The sequence below is a fragment of the Vicugna pacos genome, chromosome 34, assembly GCF_048564905.1.
Source record: "Vicugna pacos chromosome 34, VicPac4, whole genome shotgun sequence".
NCBI lineage: Eukaryota > Metazoa > Chordata > Mammalia > Artiodactyla > Camelidae > Vicugna > Vicugna pacos.
Window position 1 is genome coordinate 16,240,714 of NC_133020.1, and position 21,760 is coordinate 16,262,473.

Here is a 21,760-nt window from a genome sequence, read left to right on the forward strand (position 1 = left end):
TGAGCTCCATGCAAATGAAGTACTACAAATGGACCAATCAGAAGTTACTGAAGTGGGCCAATCAGGAGTGAAGGAAATAACCAATCAGAAGTGAGCTCAAGGAACCCATAGAATTTTAGGGGTAATTAAGCCATTTCAGAGGCAAAAGATGAGATAGAGCCTTTGGGCCAGGGAACCAGACTGTGCTGGCAGGAGAGTAGTGGCCCTGCTTGGGGGGTCCTGCTGGTCTTTTTATGGGGCTTCCTGCCTCAATGAAGTGAATGTAACTCCAAGATCAATCCCTGTGAACTCAGAGGGGCTGAGACAAGACCCCCCCTCTAGTCATCTGATGTCCTTTGCACACATAAGGTAAAGCACCCCTTTGGGGCTAGGGAGACTTTTTATAAAATTACCTTATCTGCCCCTTCTGGGCTGAGACAGAGCCACCCCAACCCACCCAGATACAGACATCATGTGAGCTTTCTTAAAATTGATCATGCCCTAGGGCGTTCTCCCGCTACAGGTCGTAGGGCTCTTTTTTCATCCAAAATAGTTCTCTTTAAAATGACCCTCTCCACATCCAACATCCCAATCAGAGTATTTGGCTTAGAGCTAAATAATGAAATTATTTACAACCTGCAGCGGATCAGCCCTGCGGCTTGGAGGCTGTAATGACACTGTGCACACAGGAACGTCAACAAGCCATGTGCTACCTGGAAGAGTAGTAGATGAATTTCCTGCAAAGGGCGATGTCTTAACCACGTTTGCCTTTTGTTCCAAGATGAAAGGAAATTTCACAGATCTGTCAGCAGAAGAAACCTCTATTTATGGTCTCAGCTGAAGGAAGTGGGGCACTGGTTCGCGTCTTCTCTGCGGTGACAGCTGCGGGCAGAGGGTGGGACTGCAAGGGCAAGTGATAACAACCTGTGTTTGTGGTACTCAATAGCCCTGCCCTATAGGTGTCTGCACCTGCTCTCTGTCCTCCCACTCATGCTTCCTGGGAAGAAGTAGCAACTTCTCCATAGTTCAGTCCAGCGCCTAAGGTCACCATGCCCTTCCAAGGCACAACAGGGCTTTCCCCCACACCCTGCACCATTTGCCTACCCAGAACTCAGGACCTGCTGCGCCTCCTCCAGAGCATCGCCCGGAAGTGGTGGCGAGGCTGGCTGCATCCCAGCCAGAGAGGCATCCGGCCAGAGGGAGTGTTCGAGGGTGGGGGAGGGAGACACTGACTCTAGGTTTCCACTGAAAGGAGGTCACTGGTGACCCTGACAGGAGCCGTTTTGGTGAAGTGATAGGGAAAAAAACCAAAAACATAAACAAGCAAACTAAAGCAGACATCCACGTGGGGTCAAGAGAAAATGAGCGGAGAGTAAGAGAAGAGGGGATTATCGACATCTCTTTTGAAGGTGTTGCTGTGAAAGGAGCATCAAAGTAGCTGATCATTGTCATTCTCACAGTGCAGCTGTGATGGGAGCTGTTTAACCCAAAGGAATCCTTGATTTTAGTTCCTGACGCTGCTCTTTCACTTATTGTTTTAATTTCTTTGGGAGTTTAATCAGCTAGCTTGAAACCATAGACTGTTTCGTTCCTGCCAAGTGCTTAGGTAAAGGGACAAGAAAGTTTGGATGGAATGGTTGAAGATGAAGAAAAATCTGATGCAACACAACATTGTGGAGAGAAGTGGGAGGGTGGAGGACAACAGAAGCAGGACTGGAGCGTTAAGATTTGCAAAGAGGGCACTAGAAACTGGGAAGCAGAACAAACAATGTTGACAGACAACATAAAAACATTTATTCTTCCAAATTTTTCTCAAGGCACACCCTGCTGACAGTCTTCTCCTTATCATTTGGATTTTGCCACCAGAAGTCACTAGAGCTCAACTTTGTCCATCAGAGATGAAGCCTTCCCAAGAAACTTACCAATGGTTTTCAAAGACAAATGAAACATGGCTGAAAAGCAGAACGAGCTGTAAAGAAAAAACACGCTGCTGTGGTCATTATCTAGGGTTCTAGATGCGGAGGACTTGACTACATGATGTCCAGAGTCTTTATTTAACACATGGCAAAAGGGATTTTCTTTGCAATTATATTTTTCTGTTATTCCTTTCTGTGACAACAACAACAAAAGCAAACAATAAACCACTGTGAGAAGGATATTTTAAGTCAGTTACTGAGCAAGGGCGTGCTTGTTAACTATTTTTGGCTCCTGGGGCACAAAACAGATAGGTCCCTCCACGCAAAGGGCTGACCTGGAGGATCAACACAAGTTTAACTGAGGACGTAAAGCCTGAGGTGCATTTGAGTGAAGTAGGAGTCAACCTGAAGAAGTAAACTGGAGAGGCGGTCCAGGGTGTGGAGGAGGTGGAGGAAGGCTTTCTGAGTAGTGAAAGCAGGCTTTTAAGTTCGTCAAGGCTTGCTGAAGATTTTTGTTAGTTTCTCTTTTCTTTTCTTTGCCATAAAAAATAAAACTGTACCTGTTTTGAAACTGGAAAAACTTGGAGCTGTATCTTTTTTTGGCGACCCGCATTCCATAGGATGAAGCTGATATTCTGCATTCTGTTCTACATAGTATTCTATCCAGTTTGTACACTGAGATCCCCACTGTGAACGGAAGTTCTTATTTCACCATGTTTCAGTTTGCACGTAATAGTAGTTTTCACAGCAGTAACCAAGATCAACCACTGTATGCACTTTTACCTCTTTTTCTTCTGTTCCCAGTCTCCTCAGAATCAGAACACATACATCCCCTGTGCTTGTGAGGCGGGAAGCCCCATAAAAAGACCAGCGGGACCCCCAGGGAGGGGCACTGCTCTCCGGCCAGCACCATCTGATTCCCTGGCACAGAGGCTCTCTCACTTTTTGCCTGAAACTGCTCACTTACCCCTAAAATTCTATTGGTTCCCTGAGCTCACTCCTGATTGCTTATTTCCCTCACTCCTGATTGGTTGTTTCCTTCACTCTGATTGGTTATTTCTCTCCCTCCTGCTTGGTCTATTTCTACAAAGCTTGTTCCTAGTTGGTCAACTTTTGTTATACCTTATTTGCATATGAGCATCATCTTCAGTTGGTTTATCAGTATAAATGAATGCAAGGAAAGCATGGGGAGACTAATCTATTAAGCACCTACAAATGTACGTCTGAAGGTCATTTCGGGCTTTGTCTCCTCATCTGGACGTACACGTCTGGCTTTGAACAAATCCACTTCCTCTCTGAGTAGTGCCTGGCACTGCTGGCCCCTTTGTCATTCAAATAGGCACACTCGCCTCCTCCTTTAATAGGAAAACTGCAATGGAAGAAGCAGAATCAATCAGTTGGTCACTGGACAATCCTTCAAATGCAGAGAGAATGAAGATGGAAAAATAAACAACATTAACTCAGCTTTTAAATAGAAGACACATCACACATGCCATCTCTTCAATATTAAAAATTACCCAGTAAGATATTTATTATTATTATCTCTTTCTAGAAACAAAAACAAAAAATAACCTTTGAACTTTCCAAGGTCCCATAACAAATAAAACTAGGATTTATACCTAAATCCATGAAAAACCAGGGCCTAAGCTATTTCCACCTCCCTCACTCTGAGAAAGAGAGAAGTGAAGAAATGCTACTATGTTGCAGGTACCTTCTTTTCATTCTTAGGGCCAGATTTTCTCCTGGCTTATGTGTTGATCACTAACTAGTCAATGGGCTTTGATTAGCTGCAGCTACAATAAATCAACTAGAGAGTCAATGAAGCAAATCTGTCTCCCATCTATAAGCGTAGTGTTCTTTTTCTTTTTTTTTTAACATTTTTTTTATTGAGTTATAGTCATTTTACAATGTTGTATCAATTTCCAGTGCAGAGCACAATTTTTCAGTTATACACGAACATACACTTATTCATTGTCACATTTTTTCTTCGCTGTGAGCTACCACCAGATCTTGTATACATTTCCCTGTGCTCTACAGTATAACCTTGTTTCTCTATTCTGCATATGCCTGTCAGTAGCTACAAATTTTGAAGCGCAGTGTTCCTTACTACATCCAAAGCTCCAGTTGGCTCGTGGGAAAGGTCAGACCCATGGTCTTTTCCCAACAGTTTCAGCAATATTCCACTTCCTTAAATAGCTGGAGACCTCAGCAGCTTTTTCTAAGCCCCAGATTTCACGACAGTCTTCATACTTCCCTGGTTGTTCTAGTACTAAAAATATGATGCTGTTCAGCTGAGTTTCATGGCCTGACACAGACATTTGGGTCAGCATTTAGACTGTAAGTTTCTCCGCTTTGCTAGTTGAAATTTCAGTACTCTGATGGGATTTGCTAATTGTTGAGACATGCTAGGTCTTAATAAATATAATGTTTTTCATTTCCATAGTGATCATCAGTTTTCAATAACTGGATAGTTAACAATGTATTTGATCCTTAAAACACGTTTAGACAGAGTAAATACATCAGAATTGTAAAGAAAGAAAGGTTAATTCTAATATTTATCAAGCATCCAAAATTAGGCACTGCAGATACCACAGTGGATAAATATACATTCTAATTCCTAAAACTTACTATCTGTCCAAGGTCAAAGAGTTAATGAGTAAGAACTAGCTTTCAGACCTACTAATGTCCAGTCCAGGGCCCTTGTCACTAAATGTTTTCAGTGTTGGCTATTTTATCATCATAAAGCAGCTTTTCAAAATCCCCTCATCTCCTCAGACAAGAAAGCATTTAGTGAAAATATCTGAATCCAAGTCTTTCAGCATTATCCAAAATGTTTTCAGTAATAGGAAGATCTTATAAATATACAATTGAGATTAAATTTGACAACGCCAAACTTTGCCTGTCCTATACCTTATAGCTATAATTTTATAAATATTAGGTATTATTACCATCTCTCGTCATCCCCCTGTAAAGGGCCAAAGACTGATGCAATGGTAGTTTAATTTAGCAACTTATCTTGCATTTATGCAATATTTTAATGTTAAGCACATCACAGTCATACACCTCAAAACTCTGATCCTTTTGTCAACCGTAAGATCAACAGGGCAAGTACAATTGATTTTGTTACAGAGGTAGTAAGATGTTGTGTGGTTTGCTCAAACTGAAAAAGTTGGTAAATGATGTAGATAAGATTGGCATCAAATCTGTAGTCCTTGTACCGTGCCACCTGTGATAGACTTTGGGTTGGTTCAAAGAGCTTGCAAAGCCCTTGCAACGTACAAACTGGCACTTCCTTTATGACTAATCATAAAATAAGAATTTTTAGAGCAAACAACTGAAGAACACTCTCATTTTCAGGCAAAGTAAATTCAAACACAAACATTGCTGCCGTGTTTTTCAGAACTTACAAACTGTTCCATTCAGTGCCATTTATCCATTTCCACAGCTGTCCTTCTTCTCTGCTCAGCCCAATCCAGTGGTCATAAGGGCCTTTATACCTTAACAGGAAACCCTTCCAGAAAACACAGAGATAATATTCATTAACCTGGCATTACCCAGCCTCTCCCAGAAGAAATGCCGCTTTTACGCTGGGTTTTTAACTGTTCTTTTAATTTTCTTCTTTTTAATCTTATATTGCTTAATAATACACAGAGAATACATTTAAGCTATCTGTTTCCCTCAATACTGCATCCATTGTACACCTTCAGTTTGGGTGTTTTGTGTTTTCATTTACTTTGTGTCAATGTATTTTCTAATTCCTCTGTGATTTCTTTTTTCATCATTCGATATTATGAGTGAGTTCTTTAGTTTCCACATGGTTGTGAATTTTTCCATTTTCCTTCTGTTATTGATTTCTAGCCTGATTCCATTATGACTGCAACAGGAACTTGGCATGGTTTCAACCTTGATGTTTTAAAAACAAACCTTGGGTTTATCCTGCTAACACGGCAAGTCATTATATACTTAACACAACTGAGATGCACCATTTTGATGAGCAGACCATTGCTTGGAAACACTATTTTCATAGTACATGAAATACAAGAGCTTAGGGTAACATGAGATTAACTCTGCTGTTGAACCTGTTAGTAAGGTTTTAATTCTTTTTGTCCTTTTCAGCTCCAGAATTTGTTTGGTTCCTTTCTATCTTTTTATTGATATTCTCATTTTATTTATATTGTTATGGAAATGACAGGCCAGCCAAGAAACAAGCACCACTCGGAGGGTTGGAGTCCTCAGGTTTACTACGCCAGCGGGCTCAGAGGGGCTTCTGCTCCAAAGCTCTGAGCACCTCCAAGACGTGCACATGAGGTTTTATAGGGTTAATTACAAGTATGGGGCTATTAGCCAATGAGGTTCAAACAACAAAAAGCAAGGAATCAGTACACTGGAGCTTATCAATTTGGAGCAGATCACGTTACTGACACTTGTTGAGCTTGGATTTACGAGTTAGCTTGTTAGCCCAGTAAACTGACACTAAACTTTAGATTTACAAGTTAGCCTGGCAGAACTTATATCAGTAAACCGACACTTATCACACTTAGATTTGTGACTGAGCTCGTTAGCCCAATAGACTGACACTAAACTTCAGATTTATGAGTTATCTTGTTAGCCCAGCTGGGCTTTTCCTTCACATTCCCCCCTCTTGATGCTTTCACAACCCTTGTTGGAGTAAGCATCATAAATTACATGTTGCAGGGGCTCATAATTGGAGGCTAACATCTGAAGTTTTATCGCCTCTATCCGCTCACTGACAAAGCGGGTCAGGAAGTTTAGGACACAGGGCCCAAACAGAGCTGCACAAATTAGGAACAAGGGACTTATTTATGAACGGTGCCAGCCAGGAGGTCCAGCCCCAGGGGCCTGTCCATGGGCTCTTATCTAAAATATGTTTTCTCTTTTCCACTCGGTCTTGTAACTCTTGAACCATTCCTCTGACAATTCCTGATTGATTGGCATAAAAACAACACTCTTCGTTTAGGAAGAGGCATAATCCCCCCTCTTTGGCTGTGAGTAAGTCCAGACCCCTCTTGTTTTGTAAGACCACCTCGGCCGGAGAGTCAGTCTGATTTTGCTGAGTTCCCAGGGTTTCTGCTATTCGTTGGAGGTCATGGCTGAATTTACATTTAACAGCTGCATTGAGCTTTCCTCAAGGTTTGGCCGTGCGTTGACTAGCCAGGTTCCGGGTGTGGCTAGAGCAGGGCTCGTCGATCTTTTTTTTTTTTTTTTTTGGTCCCTCTTGATCTTGATCTTGAGCGGGTCTCCCGGGACACTCTTAATATTTTTTAGGGACCCTCTGTCTGAGGTGCAGTCGCTGTCTTGACCCTGGAGTGGTGGATCCAAGGGATGATTCCTGCAACTTTAACAGCTGTAGGAGTAGTTAATACCACTAAATATGGTCCCTTCCATGTTGGTTTGAGAGGTTTCTTTTTCCAATCCTTTACCCATACCTGGTCACCTGGTTTATGGGGATGTACTTGAACCCCTAATGAAATGGGGGTTTTCTCTATCACCCAACCCCAAACTTCTCGTAGTGCTTTTCCTAGTCCCAACAGTTGTTGGTGGAGCCCTAAATTTCCTATTTCTGGGGTGGGATTTCTCATCCTGACTAAAGGTGGCGGTCGCCCATAGAGGATTTCAAAGGGAGAGTACCCAATATTAAATCTTGGGGTGCATCTAATTTGCAACAGAGCCAGGGGTAGAATGTCCACCCAGGGGAGCTGGGTTTCTTGGCTGATTTTAGCTATAATTTGTTTTAGAGTTCTGTTCATTCGTTCTACCTTCCCTGAACTTTGAGGCCGGTATGCTGTGTGCAGGTTCCAGCGGATGCTCAGTGCCTTTGCCACTTGCTGTACAATTTCTGACACAAAGGCGGGTCCATTGTCAGACCCGATGGAGGTAGGCATTCCAAATCGAGGGATAACATCCCTGAGAAGAGCCTTTGTCACTTCCCTTGCTTTCTCTGTCCTGGTGGGGTAGGCCTCTACCCACCCTGTGAAGGTGCAGACGAAAACCAGCAGGTACTTATATCCCTTACTGGGCCCAAGTTCAGTAAAGTCCACTTTTAAATCTTTAAAGGGAGCCAATCCGCATCGTTGTATTCCCATTGGCCCAGTTAGCCCTTGTTTTGGATTGTTTTGTGCACAGAGCAAGCAGCGTTGGGAAACTGATGCACACAGAGTAGGGAGACGAGAAATTAGGAAATATCGCTTTAAGAGGGCCTCCAAAGCCGTTTTTCCCATATGTGTGGCTTCCTGTTGTTGTTGGACTAGATGATAAGCTAGTCGTTCTGGGATGAAAACACTTCCATCCACCATCCGTCCTTTCCTTTCTCTCCTCGTTCAGCCTGTGCCCACTTGTTTTCGTCGTGACTATATTCTGGGGCAGTGGGTAGCTCTGGCGCTGCCATAACTTTAATTATTGAGTGTTTTCAGGCGGCTGCTTTTCTTGCCTTTTGATTAGCTAGCCTGTTTTCCTGGCTCACAGGATCATTTTCTCTTTGGTGTCCCTTACAGTGAATAATGGCCACTTTCTTTGGATCCCACACTGTCTCCAGTAACTGTAAAATTTTTCTTTGTTTTTGATTTCTTTTTCCCCAGCAGTCAAAAGTCCCCTCTCTTTATAGATGGCTACATGTCCATGCAAGGTTGCAAATGCATATTTGGAATCAGTGTATATGTTGACTTGCTTTCCTTTTTCTTCCCTTAGTGCCTGGACCAGTGCCCAGATCTCTGCTCGCTGAGCAGACCATCCTGGGGGAAGGGACTCTGCCTTTGTTACCTCTCGGGTTGTTGTTACAGCGTAACCTGCTCGCCGTTGTCCATCTTGAATGTAACTGCTGCTGTCTGTGAAAAGTTCCAGGTCTGGGTTTTGCAGGGGCTTGTCGGTTAGATCAGGTCTGCTTGCATACACCTCTTCGATGATTTTTTTCGCAGTCGTGGTCAGGCTGCCCTTCCCCCTCAGGCAAATATTTGGCTGGGTTTAAGGTTCGCACAGTCTCTAGATGGACTCGTGGATTTTTATATAGAAGCCTCTGGTAGTGGGTCATCCTTGTGTTAGTTATCCATTTGTAACCTGGGCCGTTCATCAGGGCCACGACAGAATGGGGCACTTTTACATTTAAAGTCTGTCCCAGTATGAGTTTGTCTGCCTCATTGACCAGGAGGGCTGTGGCAGCGAGGGCCCGTAAACAGAGTGGCCATCCTGATGCTACAGGGTCCAGTCTTTCAGATAAATAGGACACAGGGCGCTGCCATGGCCCCACATTCTGAGTTAGGACTCCAAGAGCAGTTTGGTCTCTTTTATGTACAAACAGATTAAACTCTCATGTTACATCTGGTAAGCCTAGTGCTGGGGCTTGGGTTAGTAGTTCCTTTAATTGCCTAAAGGCATTTTCTTGTTTAGTTTCCCATTTGAGGGTCTCTTTTTCTGATCCAGCAGTTGCTTCGTAGAGGGGCTTGGCTATTCTTGAAAACCCGGGGATCCATATACAGCAAAACCCAGCTGCGCCCAGGAACTCTCGCAGTTTTCTTTTGTTTCCGGTCTGGGTATGGTGCAAATAACTTGTTTTCATTCTGGTCCTGGGGCTCGGTGTCCCTCTGAGATAATAAATCCCAAGTATTTGACTGTCTTTTTGGCCTGGACCGGCTGAGCTGCTAATATCTTGCATTGCCCAGGTTCATTTGAGCAAAACCAAATCCATGGGGGTAGAGTCTGGGCGATATTTAGCCAGGAGTCAATGTAAGGGAGTTGATCTGGGTGGCCTGGGGTTCCAGTGATTATTTGATAGACTGTTCACACTGTTGCTAGGTCCAGAGTTCCTCCTGAGGGCCACCCGACTCCAAAGGCTGGCCATTCAAGCTCACACAAAGTGTAGAGCCTGCCAGGGGTCATTTAAATTTTACAGTTTCCTGAGAACCCCTTTTTGAAATTTTTAATCATGCAGTCTAGAGTGGTGGGTTTTGACTTAGAGCCTCCCATTCTTTTTAGATGTTTAAGGATAATAGTTCTGTTGCTTTAGATGTTTGGGAAGGTAGCCTTTATATCTTTTTTCTTCACTCTTCAAAACACCGAAGTTCCCAGAGAGACTGCTCTCTTGCTGGGTCTATGAGTTGTTTTAAGGCTAACTTGATCAGGGACTCTGGGTTCCAGTCACAGCTGATGTCTCTGGATCTCAAGGCCTCAAGCAGTTTCAGGGGCTTTCTTCATTAAATCCTCTCTATATCCTGAACTAACGTATCAGGGGTGTGGGACTGAAGGCAGATGGCAAAACAAATGGACTAGAAAAGGGACCTCCGGGGCCGGGCAAGCCCGGTCCTGAAGGAATTTGTCTTCTAAACTTGAGTCCTGGGGGTCTGAGGCTAGGCAAAAGGGGCACTACTTGGGTCAGTTCAGTAGGGGAACAATAAGTCTCGTGTGTTCTGTGACAGAGTTAGGTAGGAGACTTTCTCAAAGAAATAGCATCCTAGTCTCCGAGGGCACAGGGGCGTTGACTCGTTGGCTGTGTATGTCCTTTTCCCTCCCAGTGTAGCCACCCTGTGCCGGTGTCGCAGACAAGACAAGGGAGGGTTTTCGTTGCGTCCGCCTGGCCGCTCCCCTCGCGGGGACGAAGGTGCCTCTTAGCTTTGGCGGGTCAGTATAAGCCGCTGACTCCGATCGGGACCCTGAGGGACCGATACCGCCCTGAGCCGTATGAGGTCACCACGGAACCGCAGGTTGGGACTCACTCGAACTCCGTAGCAGAATGCCGTGGAGCTACGAACTCGAGCCTGATCGCATGCTTCACAGGCCGCTCATTCACACATACACACACATACACACACACACACAGAGGTTAACAACAGTCCTCCCACCAATTCCAGTATTCTGTTTCCTGTAGGAGGGGATCAGCCTCCTCTTCTGTCCACTGGGACAGGACCTGATCCCTGACCTGATTCCTGATTTCCCCGTCTGAAATACCATCATACGGAGAGCCTGTAGGAGGGGACCAGCCTCCTCTTCTGTCCAATGGGACAGGACCTGATTCCTCCCGGGGGATCCTACCTTGTCCGGACGGCCACCTGGTGAGTCTGTCCGTCCCTCCACGGAGTCTGGCTCTGGTTGTAGCCCAGCCACCCGGGGGGCCGAGTTGCCGTCACGAAAGAGAACCCGGAATACCGTCGGGTGGCGCCTCCTCGTTCGCTGCCGGAGTCCCGTCCCCCGGTGGGCCGGAGCCACCAGTCCAGCGGCTCAAGGGGCCGGGGTGGTTGTATCTCGCTGGGGCCTCCAGAAATGTTACGGAAATGACAGGCCAGCCAAGAAACAATCACCACTCGGAGGGTTGGAGTACTCAGATTTATTACGCTGGCGGGCTCAGAGGGGCTTCTGCTCCAAAGCTCTGAGCACCTCCAAGACGTGCACATGAGGTTTTATAGGGTTAATTACAAGTATGAGGCTATTAGCCAATAAGGTTCAAACAACAAAAAGCAAGGAATCAGTACACTGGAGCTTATCAATTTGGAACAGATCACGTTACTGACACTTGTTGAGCTTGGATTTACGAGTTAGCTTGTTAGCCCAGTAAACTGACACTAAACTTTAGATTTACAAGTTAGCCCGGCGGAACTTGTATCAGTAAACCGACACTTATCACACTTAGATTTGTGACTGAGCTCGTTAGCCCAATAGACTGACACTAAACTTCAGATTTATGAGTTATCTTGTTAGCCCAGCTGGGCTTTTCCTTCACAATATCATTTTCCTGGTTTCTTTTCATTTCTTGCCTGTAGTTTCCTTCAGCTCACTGAACATATTTTAAACAGCAGATTTAACATATTTGACTAAAATTTCCAATGTCTAAGTTCCCTTAGGGATGATTTCTGTCAGGTATTTTTTTTTCCTATGAATGGTCTATACTTTTCTATTCCTTTATATGTTTTGTAATTTATTGTTGACAGTTGGAAATTATGGGTATTTTGTGATAACTGAATCTTATTCTCCTGTTCTTCAGGGATTCTTGAATTTTTGATCATTGAAGCTTGGAGTCATCTCTTTGTGATGTTTCGGAACTGCTTTTGCAGAAAACGTATTCCCTTTTGCATGTGGTCACTAAAATTTCTGTTCTGTTATCTCTCTATGATCAAGTTATCTGCCAAATATTTTCTTAAATGTTTGGCCCTCAAAAGGGAAAAATCAAACGCTATTTCTTTATGCCCCTTGGAAACCACTTCAGTTGGTGGAGTTTTAAAAATGGCACCTTTGTGCCTGCCCCTTAGCAATGAAAAGCAGATCTCAGGACTGACAATACATAACCCCAGTATCTGGAGGTCCTCATTGTCAACCCTGGCTCCAGCAAGCTGCACCAGGACCAAGGACAGCAGTCCCCTGGCTCCCTGCTATAATGGGGTGTGAAGAATGGGGTGTGAAGAATGGTGGCCACTACTGAGCAGAAAGGCTGAACTTCACTAGATAAACTGAAATTTACCAACCTCTTCAACAAGCGTTCATCTAGACTCCACAGTTTCAAATTAGTTATTTTGGAGAGTTTCTGTCAATTCAATAGTTATTTAGGTGGAGGCACAACTTCCAGGGGCTTCCCACTCTGCCGTCTTCTCCAACATCACTCCTCCTTGACTTATTTTGAAGCAGTGTTATTAACTTCACAGAAATTTAAAATTGTTTCCACCTCTAATTTTGAAACCCCTATTTGCACAACCCTTGCTCATAATGAGACGGGAAGTGGGCAAGGTACAGCCATTCAAGGAATGCTACAGCAATTAACATCAAAATGGTAAAAGATTCAACCCCTAGGAGGCCTTGAGGCTCCAGATGGTGTGAGATTTAACTTCTAGCAGATCTTGAGCTTCATTATACGCTCATTGTAATATATTAACATGGTGAATAACATGCCCACAGGCACCAGGGCAGGCCCAAAGCTAGCCACAAAAGGTCAGAGTGGGAAATAGCCAACTTCCTGGGAATCCCAGCCCCTTCCCCAGACTAGTCAGAATGGCCCTTCCACTTATTAGCATATGAAGCCACTGAGCCCATAAAAACTGGCAACACTGCCCCCACCCCCCCATTTGGAGACAGTGCACACTCTGTCTATGGGGTATGTACCTACTTTTAATCTGAGCACTCAACCCCCACACTTCATGGCCTTTCTCTTGCCTTTCAGTGTATCTCTCTGAATAAATTTACCTTTACTCAACTATGGCTCGCTCTTGAATTCTTTCTTGCACAAAGCCAAGGAACCATACTTGGTGGGGCACGTCCCAGGGGCTCAGCTGAAGCCTGGGACATGGCCCCACCTCATGCCCCACATCCATTTTTCGTGCATCAATAAGTCAAAGAAGGCACTGGCTTGCTCTCTGACTATCTTCCTGCTGTGAACGTTAGGGGAATTATAGATGGCACACATCAGAATGAAGGACCTGCTGGATTCCTCTCTTCTTATGCTGAAAGTTAAGTATCTAGGTAAATATAAAAACACAAAGAATGTCATAGTGTCTTGATGGGGTCAAAAATTTTTATTCTAGCCAGAAGTATTTTCTTACCAGTTCCTGGAGAGTTTCAACCTGAACAAGGTCAGCACCTTGTGAGTTACAAAATCTCTGGCTGAATGTCCAGTTCTTGGTGTCATCAGAAAAGTAGAAACACTTTCTTTGGAAACCAATCCAGTATTCTGGGCATGCAGGTACAAGACATTCTGATGGGTTTTGGTGGAAGATAGCTCTAGTTACTGAAATGAAAAACAACTGAAGTTTATATATTCCTACATAGATTTCCAAACAGAGCAATCCCCAGATGGGCTTTCTAGAGAACAGGCCCTTTCATGTTCCCCACCTCTTGCTTAAAGAAAAACTTCTGTAACTTCTATTTCCTGAATCTTCCCTGAATTTCAAAAAGTCTTACTCACCAGTTAATTATCAGAGAAGTCAGAACACACAGAGACAAAGAATAGCAATGGGCAGGAGAACTGGCAACAATTTAAACAATGATCACTCAGACAGCAGTCACTGTGTGTTTATTTTCCCCTGAAGCACACAGGTAGCAATGGATGATTCACATTCCTAAATTGTTTTTGCAGAAACCAGACTCCCATAAGATGAAACCAAGCACTTAAAACCCAGACCCCTGAGAACTAGAAGGTTAATGATTGAAATTCCTGAAACATCACCCTGTGACCTCACTTTCAGCCAATCAGAGAGCTGTGCACACGCTGATCACGCACTCCACAACCCTTTCCCTCACACTGTCTTTAAAAACCCTTCCCTGAAAGCTGCTGGGGAGTTTGAGTCTTTTGAGCATTAGCTGCTCATTGCTCCCTGTTTGGTGTCCTGCAGTAAACACTGCACTTCCTTCACCACAACCAGGTGTCAGTAGCTTGGCTTTGCTGTTCTTCAAGTGAGCAGACCCAAGGTGAGTTTGGTAACACAGGTGCTTTCTAATGCCTTTTCCACCAGTTTTGTGAAATACTACAAGTGCTAGCGCATCTGCTCTGATTCACGCAGCATGTGTGTTGTGGAAGAAAAAGCAAATCTCTGTCTCCAGCTATGACAGAATAGAGACTGCTACACATACTGGACAACAAACCTATTGACCAAAGTCCAAGCAAATCTTTCTTCTTTGTATTTGTTTTGCAAAATTCAAGTTTTGTTAGAGAAAGTGGTGAGTAATCACTCTGCTCCACAGTTCTGTCCAGAGGTGATCTTGAGCAAATATCTAAGAAATTTTGGTAGGTGACCATGAGGATGACCATGAAGGGTTAATTATTACTTCTGTCTTAAGTCCGTTGTCCAAGCTCAATCGTATACAAGTTTTATCATTACAAAACCGACGAGTAAACTGAAGCACAGAGTAGTTATTAGAGCTGTCCAAGGTTACAGAGCCATCACAAGTAAAAGAGCTGAAATTCAATTCTGAGACATCTGAATCCAGAATCTGCACTCAGATCTGTGCTCTTAAACGTTACACTCTCACTTGTAATTTGACTGGCAACTTGGTGACCTGAGAGCAATTTAATAAAAGATGAACAAGTATGCATTTAGGTGTGGTGAGGATGACAAAGGACATAAAAATATAAGAGGACATGAGCATATACTTCAATAAGTTATTACCTGTCTTTGAATTGAATCGTAGATTTTATTTTAAATTGCTCAGAGTTATAAGATTCTGTATTATTCTGATCACGCCAAAACTTATCAGGAAGTCTGACCTGGGACCTCAATGTTTTTTGACCCTCTCTTCTTTGCAATGTCATTAGCCTATACCCTAACTAATATGTTGTTTAAAAAATACACACTGAATCCTTGCCCAAAAGTCAACCATAAACACAATTTTACAAACTGTACACATAGGCTGTTACTGATCTATTTCAATATATCTTCTACTAGAATCCTAGGCCCAATGACACTGAAGTGATTTTAACTGAAAACACAGTTTCTGAGAGAAAATATATATAGTAAAACCACATGATAAAAGGCCTGGTAACAATGTAAATTAAAGCATAATCTGGCTGTCAATTGGGTTCTGCTTTCTGTAGATTCTGGTCATTCCATTAAATTCGTGGCAATGTGACTTCTATCTTACCTGGTTAAAACTTAAAACCCTCTTATAAGGTTATTGGGATTTAATTCACTTGGTGAAATTAAAAAAAAACTATTAGAAGCTATAAAAGACAAGAAAATTATCATGCCTTCTTTTAGTAAATGGAATTCTCCAGGTGAACAAAGATTGCAATTCACTTACCGAAAAAAGTAACCAGTACACACACCATGAATGTCAGACATAGGATAAGAACCACATGTAGTTTCAGGTTAAGTTCACCAGAATGCCTTTTGGAAGGACAATAACCTGGAAAAATCGTCGAAAAATATTTTTTGCATTAAATACAGACATCAGACTACTAGATGCATTCCTCATCAAAATGTTACTTCCATTTAATTCCTCCTCTTTTCACCAGAGGGATCTATTGACCTGTCACTTTACGAATTTACAATGCAGTCTTTAAAGTTGTATTGTTCATAGAAGTTAAAATTAAACACACAAACTATGAATTAGCCTTGCTGTGTCTCAAACTAGCTTGGTACATTTGTCACGATTGATGAGAGAATTATCAGTACATTATTATTAATTATAAGTTTATAGTTTGCATTAGAGTTCACTCTTTGAGTTGTACATTATGGGTTTTGACAAATGAATAAGGAAATGTACCCACCGTTAGTGTCATACAGAATGGTTCCACCGCTCCCCAAATCCACTGTGCCCCACCCATTCATTCTTCTTGCTCTCACCCAACCCCAAAACCCTGGCAACCACTAGTCTTTTTACTATCTCCCTTGCCTCTTCCAGAATATCATAGAAGTAGAGTTATAGCATGTGTGTTTAGATAGCCGCCTTTCCCGTATCAGTAGCATTTAAGGTTCCTTCATCACTTTTTGTGTCTTGATAGCTCATTTCTTTTTATCACTTAATAATACTCCAGAGTATGGATGTAATAGTTGGTGAATTCACCTATTGAAGGAATTCTTTTTTTTTTTCAATTTTTATCTTCTTTTTGGGGGGGTGGTAATTAGGTTTGTTTATTTACTTATTCCTTTTTAGAGGAGGTGCTCGGGATTGAACCCAGGACTTTGAGCATGCTAGGCATGCACTCTAACGCTTGAGCTATATCCTCCCCCGAAGGACTTCTTGATTGTTTCCAACTTTTGCAATTATGAATAAAGTGGCTATATACACTCATGTTCAGGCTTTTGTGCAGATGTAGGTTCTCAGTTCATTTGGGTAAATACCAGAGTGCAATTTCTTGGTCATAGGGTAAGAGTATGTTTAGTTCTGCAAAACGCTGACAAACTGTCTTCCAAAGTGGCTGTGCTATTTTGCAGTGCAGCAGCAGTGAATGAGAGTGCCTGTTGCTCCACAGCATCACCTGGACTTGGCGTCTAGGATTTCAGCCATCCTAATGGGCACATGGTGGTCACATTGTTGTTTTGATTTTCAGCCCCCTGATGTTGTTCTACCAAGCAGAATATGATTATTTGCACTCTGTGTATCTTTTTTTTAGTGAGGTGTCAGTTGAAAGCTTTTGCCCACTTTTTAACTGGGATTTTTGTTTTCTTACTGTTGAGTTTAAGAATTCTTTATATGTTTTGAGTATCAATCCTTTATCAGATATATGTTTTGCAAAGACTTTCTCCAGTCTTCTCATTCACTTAGTGGTATTTTTTATAGAGCAGAAGTTTTTTATTTTGATGAAGCCCAACTTTATTAATTTTTTTTCTTTCGTGGATCATGCTTTTCGCATTGTATTTAAAAACTCCTTGCTGAACCCAAGGTCACCTAAAATTTCTGTGTTATCTTCTAGAAGTTTTACAGCTTTCCAGTTCACATTTAGGTCTTTGACCCATTTTAACTTTTGTGAAAGGTGTGACGTCTGGGTCTAGATCCTTTTTTCTTTTTCTTTTTTTTTTTTTTTGCATATGGCTGTTCAGTTGTTTCACCACCATATGTTGTAAATACTGTCATTTCTCCATTGCCTTTGCTCCTCTGTCAAAATCAGTTGATGAGAGATGAGTCTGTTTCTGGGGTCTCTTTTCTCTTCCATTGGCCTGTTTGTCTACGTTTTCACCAATACCACACAGTCTTAATTGCTGTAGCTGTATAGTAAGTCTTGAAGTTAGGTAGTGTCAGCCCTCCAACTTTGTTCTTCAAAACTGTATTGGCTATTCTGGACTTTTCATCTTTCTGTGTAAACTTTAGAATAAGTTTGTAGATACCAATAAAATACCTCGGTGGGACTTTGAATTGAATGACTAGATTAAGTTGGGGAGAACTGACATTGTGACATTACTAAGTCTTTCTTTCCAAGTACATGGAATATACCTCCATTTATATTTTTACTAATTTCTCTCATCAAAGTTTTATAGCTTTCTTTATACAAATCTTATATATATATATATATATATATGGTTATATTTATTCAAATTTTTGTTTCATGCTAATATAACTGGCATTGTGTTTTTAGATTTTTAAAATTTTCTATATGGACATCAATTTTCTATTTTAATTCCATTATGGCCCGAGAGCATATATTGTCTGATTTTTCTTCTTTTAATTTTTAAGCTATGTTTTAAGGCTCAGAATGTGGTCTAACTTGGTGGATGCTTAATGGGACCTTGAGACAAATGTGTATTCTACTGTTGTTAGATAAAATAGTTTTATCTAATTACTGCTATCTTTAATTTGTGAGATCTGATGCAAACTACAATTAGTTAGAGTCAGAACTGAATTGAATTACAGGATACCCAATTGGTGTCAGAACACAAAGCCACAGAAGATATACTGGTCAAAGAAACCGGGTACTGTTCCCTGTGGAATTTCCTTTCCCTGGGTTCCTGCTCCAGTCAGGTGTGGTGTCTGTATCCAGTAGTGTCTCTCTGCAGTTCTGGGGCAGTGATTTTCCATATCACCTCAGTTGTCTGGTTGATATAAGAAGGGATGTTGATTTTTTTTCAGTTTTTTCTTGTTCTATAGATGGAAGCAATGACTTTTAAGCCCCTTTTATGGTAGACCAGATATCTAAAGTCCTTTAGGAGACAGTTTTCTCTTTTATGCCCTGGTGCTAAATTCATATACCCACAGGACAGGACAGGACAGGACAGAGGTCTCAGGTTAAGCCTAAACCATAAATTCTAGGCATCTATGAACATTTCTGAGGGCAAGAGGATAGGCCAGTCAAGAGATCTCAAATGGGAGGTGGGGTTATCTGAAAAAGCACGGACCAAAGGCAAAATAGGCTAGGTTAATACAGAAAAGAAAGGGGGAAGGTATATAGCTCAGTGGTAGCACACATGCCTAGCATGCATGAGGTCCTGGGTTCAATCCCCTGTACCTCCATTAAATAAATAAATAAATAAACCTAATTACTCCCCCCAATCCCCCCCAAAAACAAACAACAAAATTTTTAAAAATAAAAAAGGAAAGTTGATTAATAAAAACTTTTTGTCATTTTATTGTAAGCTCTATCAAGGACAGAACTTTGTCGATTTGCTTGCCATTTCATTGTATCTCCAGCATCTAGGTCAGTGTCTATGAAATAGAAAGGATTCGATAAACACCGGACAAATGGGTGATTCTGGTTCCATGTAAGTGGAGTTAGCACAACACAGACTGTCTCTCCTACTGAATGTAACTATATAGCCTTGACAGAAAGCGTAGAACAGCTACTTGAGGACTCTAAAAACTATATAGCAGCAGTAATTCTATGAAAAACACCAGAATTTGAGGTGCCCTCAAGTCCGTGTTGAATAAGCCCTCCTCCATCTCCCCAGTGGCCGTGCCCTGAGTGTAACACACCCAGAAGCCAGGGATGGAGCGCCCATCAGGGCGCAGACCGAGAGAGCCTCCGGAGAAGCAGTCTGGCTCCACCTTGAGTAGGGAAGTGAGCTCCTAATCCAGACAGTATGAAATTACGTCATTTTTTTCTCGCTTTGTTCTCCATTCTTGTGTGCCTCAAACCTCGGGCAATCTCAAGACAGCAGCAGCAGTGACAATCATGACACCTCATGCCCGAATTCCGGAGGGAGGAGAACCACCCTCTTCACTTGGTGGAACTGTGGTTCCAAGAAGGTGGAGCCAAGTGCTTTGCTTTCTTCCGCCTCCTTTTTCTCTTTCTTCCTGCTATGTGGGCTTACAGATGCAGCCACAATTGCAGAAGTGTATGTTCTAGCAGGGTAACTACAGTCACAAATTTCGGGCTGAAGGATGGAAAGAAAAAAGCTTCTGGGAACCATTAAAGTGTCAGACAGATGACGAAGAGGGAGGAAATCTGTAGAGACCTCTGAACCTTATTTGTTAACTCCTGGCCTCACCTCTACCCTCTACATACACACACAAGCTGTGCATGTGTACCCTTGACTCAAATTAAAGCACTGAAGACATTAAGACCTAAATTATTCATAATAGAACATTGCCACAATCCCAGACCGGCCACTGGGTGAAGCACTTACAAGAAATATCTGAGTAACACTCCAAAGGCTCTGAAAACTGAACTGACGTTGGGACTAGAGACCACAGAAGGCCTGAACGTAGCCAGAGTGATTTCCTGCTAAAACCAATGCTACTTACATGCTCGAAAAATATAGACACCGTCCAAGAGTCTCATAAAAAAAACTTATCCAAAATGTCCAGAATATAATCCAAAATGATTCAGCATATGAACAGCCATGAAAGTTTTAACTTGCATGGGGAAAGTCAGTCAACAGAACCCAAGCTGAAGTAACACAGAGGCTGCAATTATCTGGCAAAGATTTTAAAGCAGCTGTTATAAAAATACTCAAAATATCAAATGAATGAAGAAATACATGAAATAATTTAACAAGAATTAGAAATCATCTTTTTCTCATCTAAATTGCCTTCTCTCTAAGTTGATTACTACTTTTATCAAGGACAAAAATACCTTTTCTATCCTAAATTATGGTATCTCAATTTTCCCCAACTAATAAATATCACCTGGATTGAACCCAGGACCTCATGGATGCTAAGTACATGCTCTTCCACTTGAGCTATCCCTTCCCCCTTGCTCAGCTTTTTTATTTGTAAATATCTTTACTTAATTTTTAATGTTTTCTCTCCTATGATCTCCCATGATAGGTTTTCTACCTTATTGAATAATAATAATACGTTATGTCTGTGTAACACTCCACAGTTGGTACTGCTCTCAGTGTAATTAATCATTTCATTCTCAGTCATAAATTTAGCTCAACTCCGTCCTCTCACATCTTTCTCGTAATAATCCCCTCTCCGTAGCTGTTAGTGCAAGGACTTCAATATCTGCTAATGGTCACACAAATTATAAACCAGTATGTGACCTCCAGCACTTCGTCTCTCATCCTTGGAAGCTCTGTACCAGCTAACCATTTTCCGTGTAAAAACTAGAGTCCATCAGGATCACTACCTTCCCACCCTGCTTACTAAACTCACTCCATGCAGCCCAGCCTCTTACCTGAATTTTTAATCAATTCAGTTGGAACAAAGTCTTTCTCTGTGTTATCAGCACTGCACATTTTGTCTTCCGTTTTAAGAGTAAGCTAAAATTACAGTCAACCATTTGAGCTTCAAGAAGCATGTAAAGTAGAAACCGTTTGAAATTAGCACTAAGGAAATGAGACGGTTAAGCTAGGCAAAATATGAGTGGTGTAAAGATAGATCAGTGAAACACGTCATAACAGAATACACTGAGTTTTTCCGTGATCTCTTTAACAGGAAGTGAAGGTACAAAAACAGATATATGGATCAATAGATAAGAATAGAGAGCCCAGAAACAAACACACAAACTTTTGGTCAATTAATCTTTGACAAAAGACGCAAGAACATATAATAGAGTAAAGGCAGTCTCTTCTTCAGTGTTGGGATAACTGTACAGCTGCATGTAAAGCTGTGAAGTTAGAATACCCCCTCACATCATACACAAAAATAAACTCAAAATGGCTTAAAGACTTAAAGACAAGACAAGAAACTATAAACCTCTTAGAAGAAAACATAGGCAAAGAATTATCAGACATAAATCTCAGCAGTGTTCTCCTAGGGCAGTCTACCCAGGCAATAGAATTAAAAGCAAAAACAAACAAATGGGACCTAATTAAACATATAAGCTTTTGCATAACAAAGGAAACCATAAGCAAAACAAAACAACCTATGGAATGGGAGAAAATATTTGCAAAATATGAGACTGACAAGGGCTTAATTTCCAGAATATATAAACAGCTCCTATAACTTAATAAGAAAAAAACAAACAACCCAATCAAAACATGGGCAGAAGAACTAAACAAGCAATTAATTTTCTAATGAAGACACACAAATGGCCAATAGGCACATGAAAAAATGTTCAA

General features: G+C 41.9%; 1 protein-coding gene across 6 annotated transcripts in view; it reads right to left on the reverse strand.

The window, feature by feature from the left end:
• LOC107033143 (C-type lectin domain family 2 member D-like) overlaps positions 1-21,004 on the reverse strand; it is a 49,641-nt gene extending 28,637 nt beyond the window's left edge. For 2 of the 6 annotated variants that reach the window (XM_072954766.1, XM_072954767.1), the window contains exons 1-5: positions 20,875-21,004; positions 15,621-15,725; positions 13,427-13,611; positions 5,303-5,406; positions 3,109-3,264 (exon numbers count right to left, since the gene is read on the reverse strand). In XM_072954766.1, the coding sequence (XP_072810867.1) occupies positions 3,126-3,264; positions 5,303-5,406; positions 13,427-13,611; positions 15,621-15,725; positions 20,875-20,935 (594 nt within the window). In that variant the 5' untranslated portion in view covers positions 20,936-21,004 and the 3' untranslated portion in view covers positions 3,109-3,125. Of the gene's footprint in view, positions 1-692; positions 3,265-5,302; positions 5,407-13,426; positions 13,612-15,620; positions 15,726-20,874 lie in introns of those variants that run through there. The other 4 variants (XM_072954765.1, XM_072954762.1, XM_072954763.1 and 1 more) reach the window with 4 other exon arrangements.
• Positions 21,005-21,760: the final 756 nt, after the last annotated feature.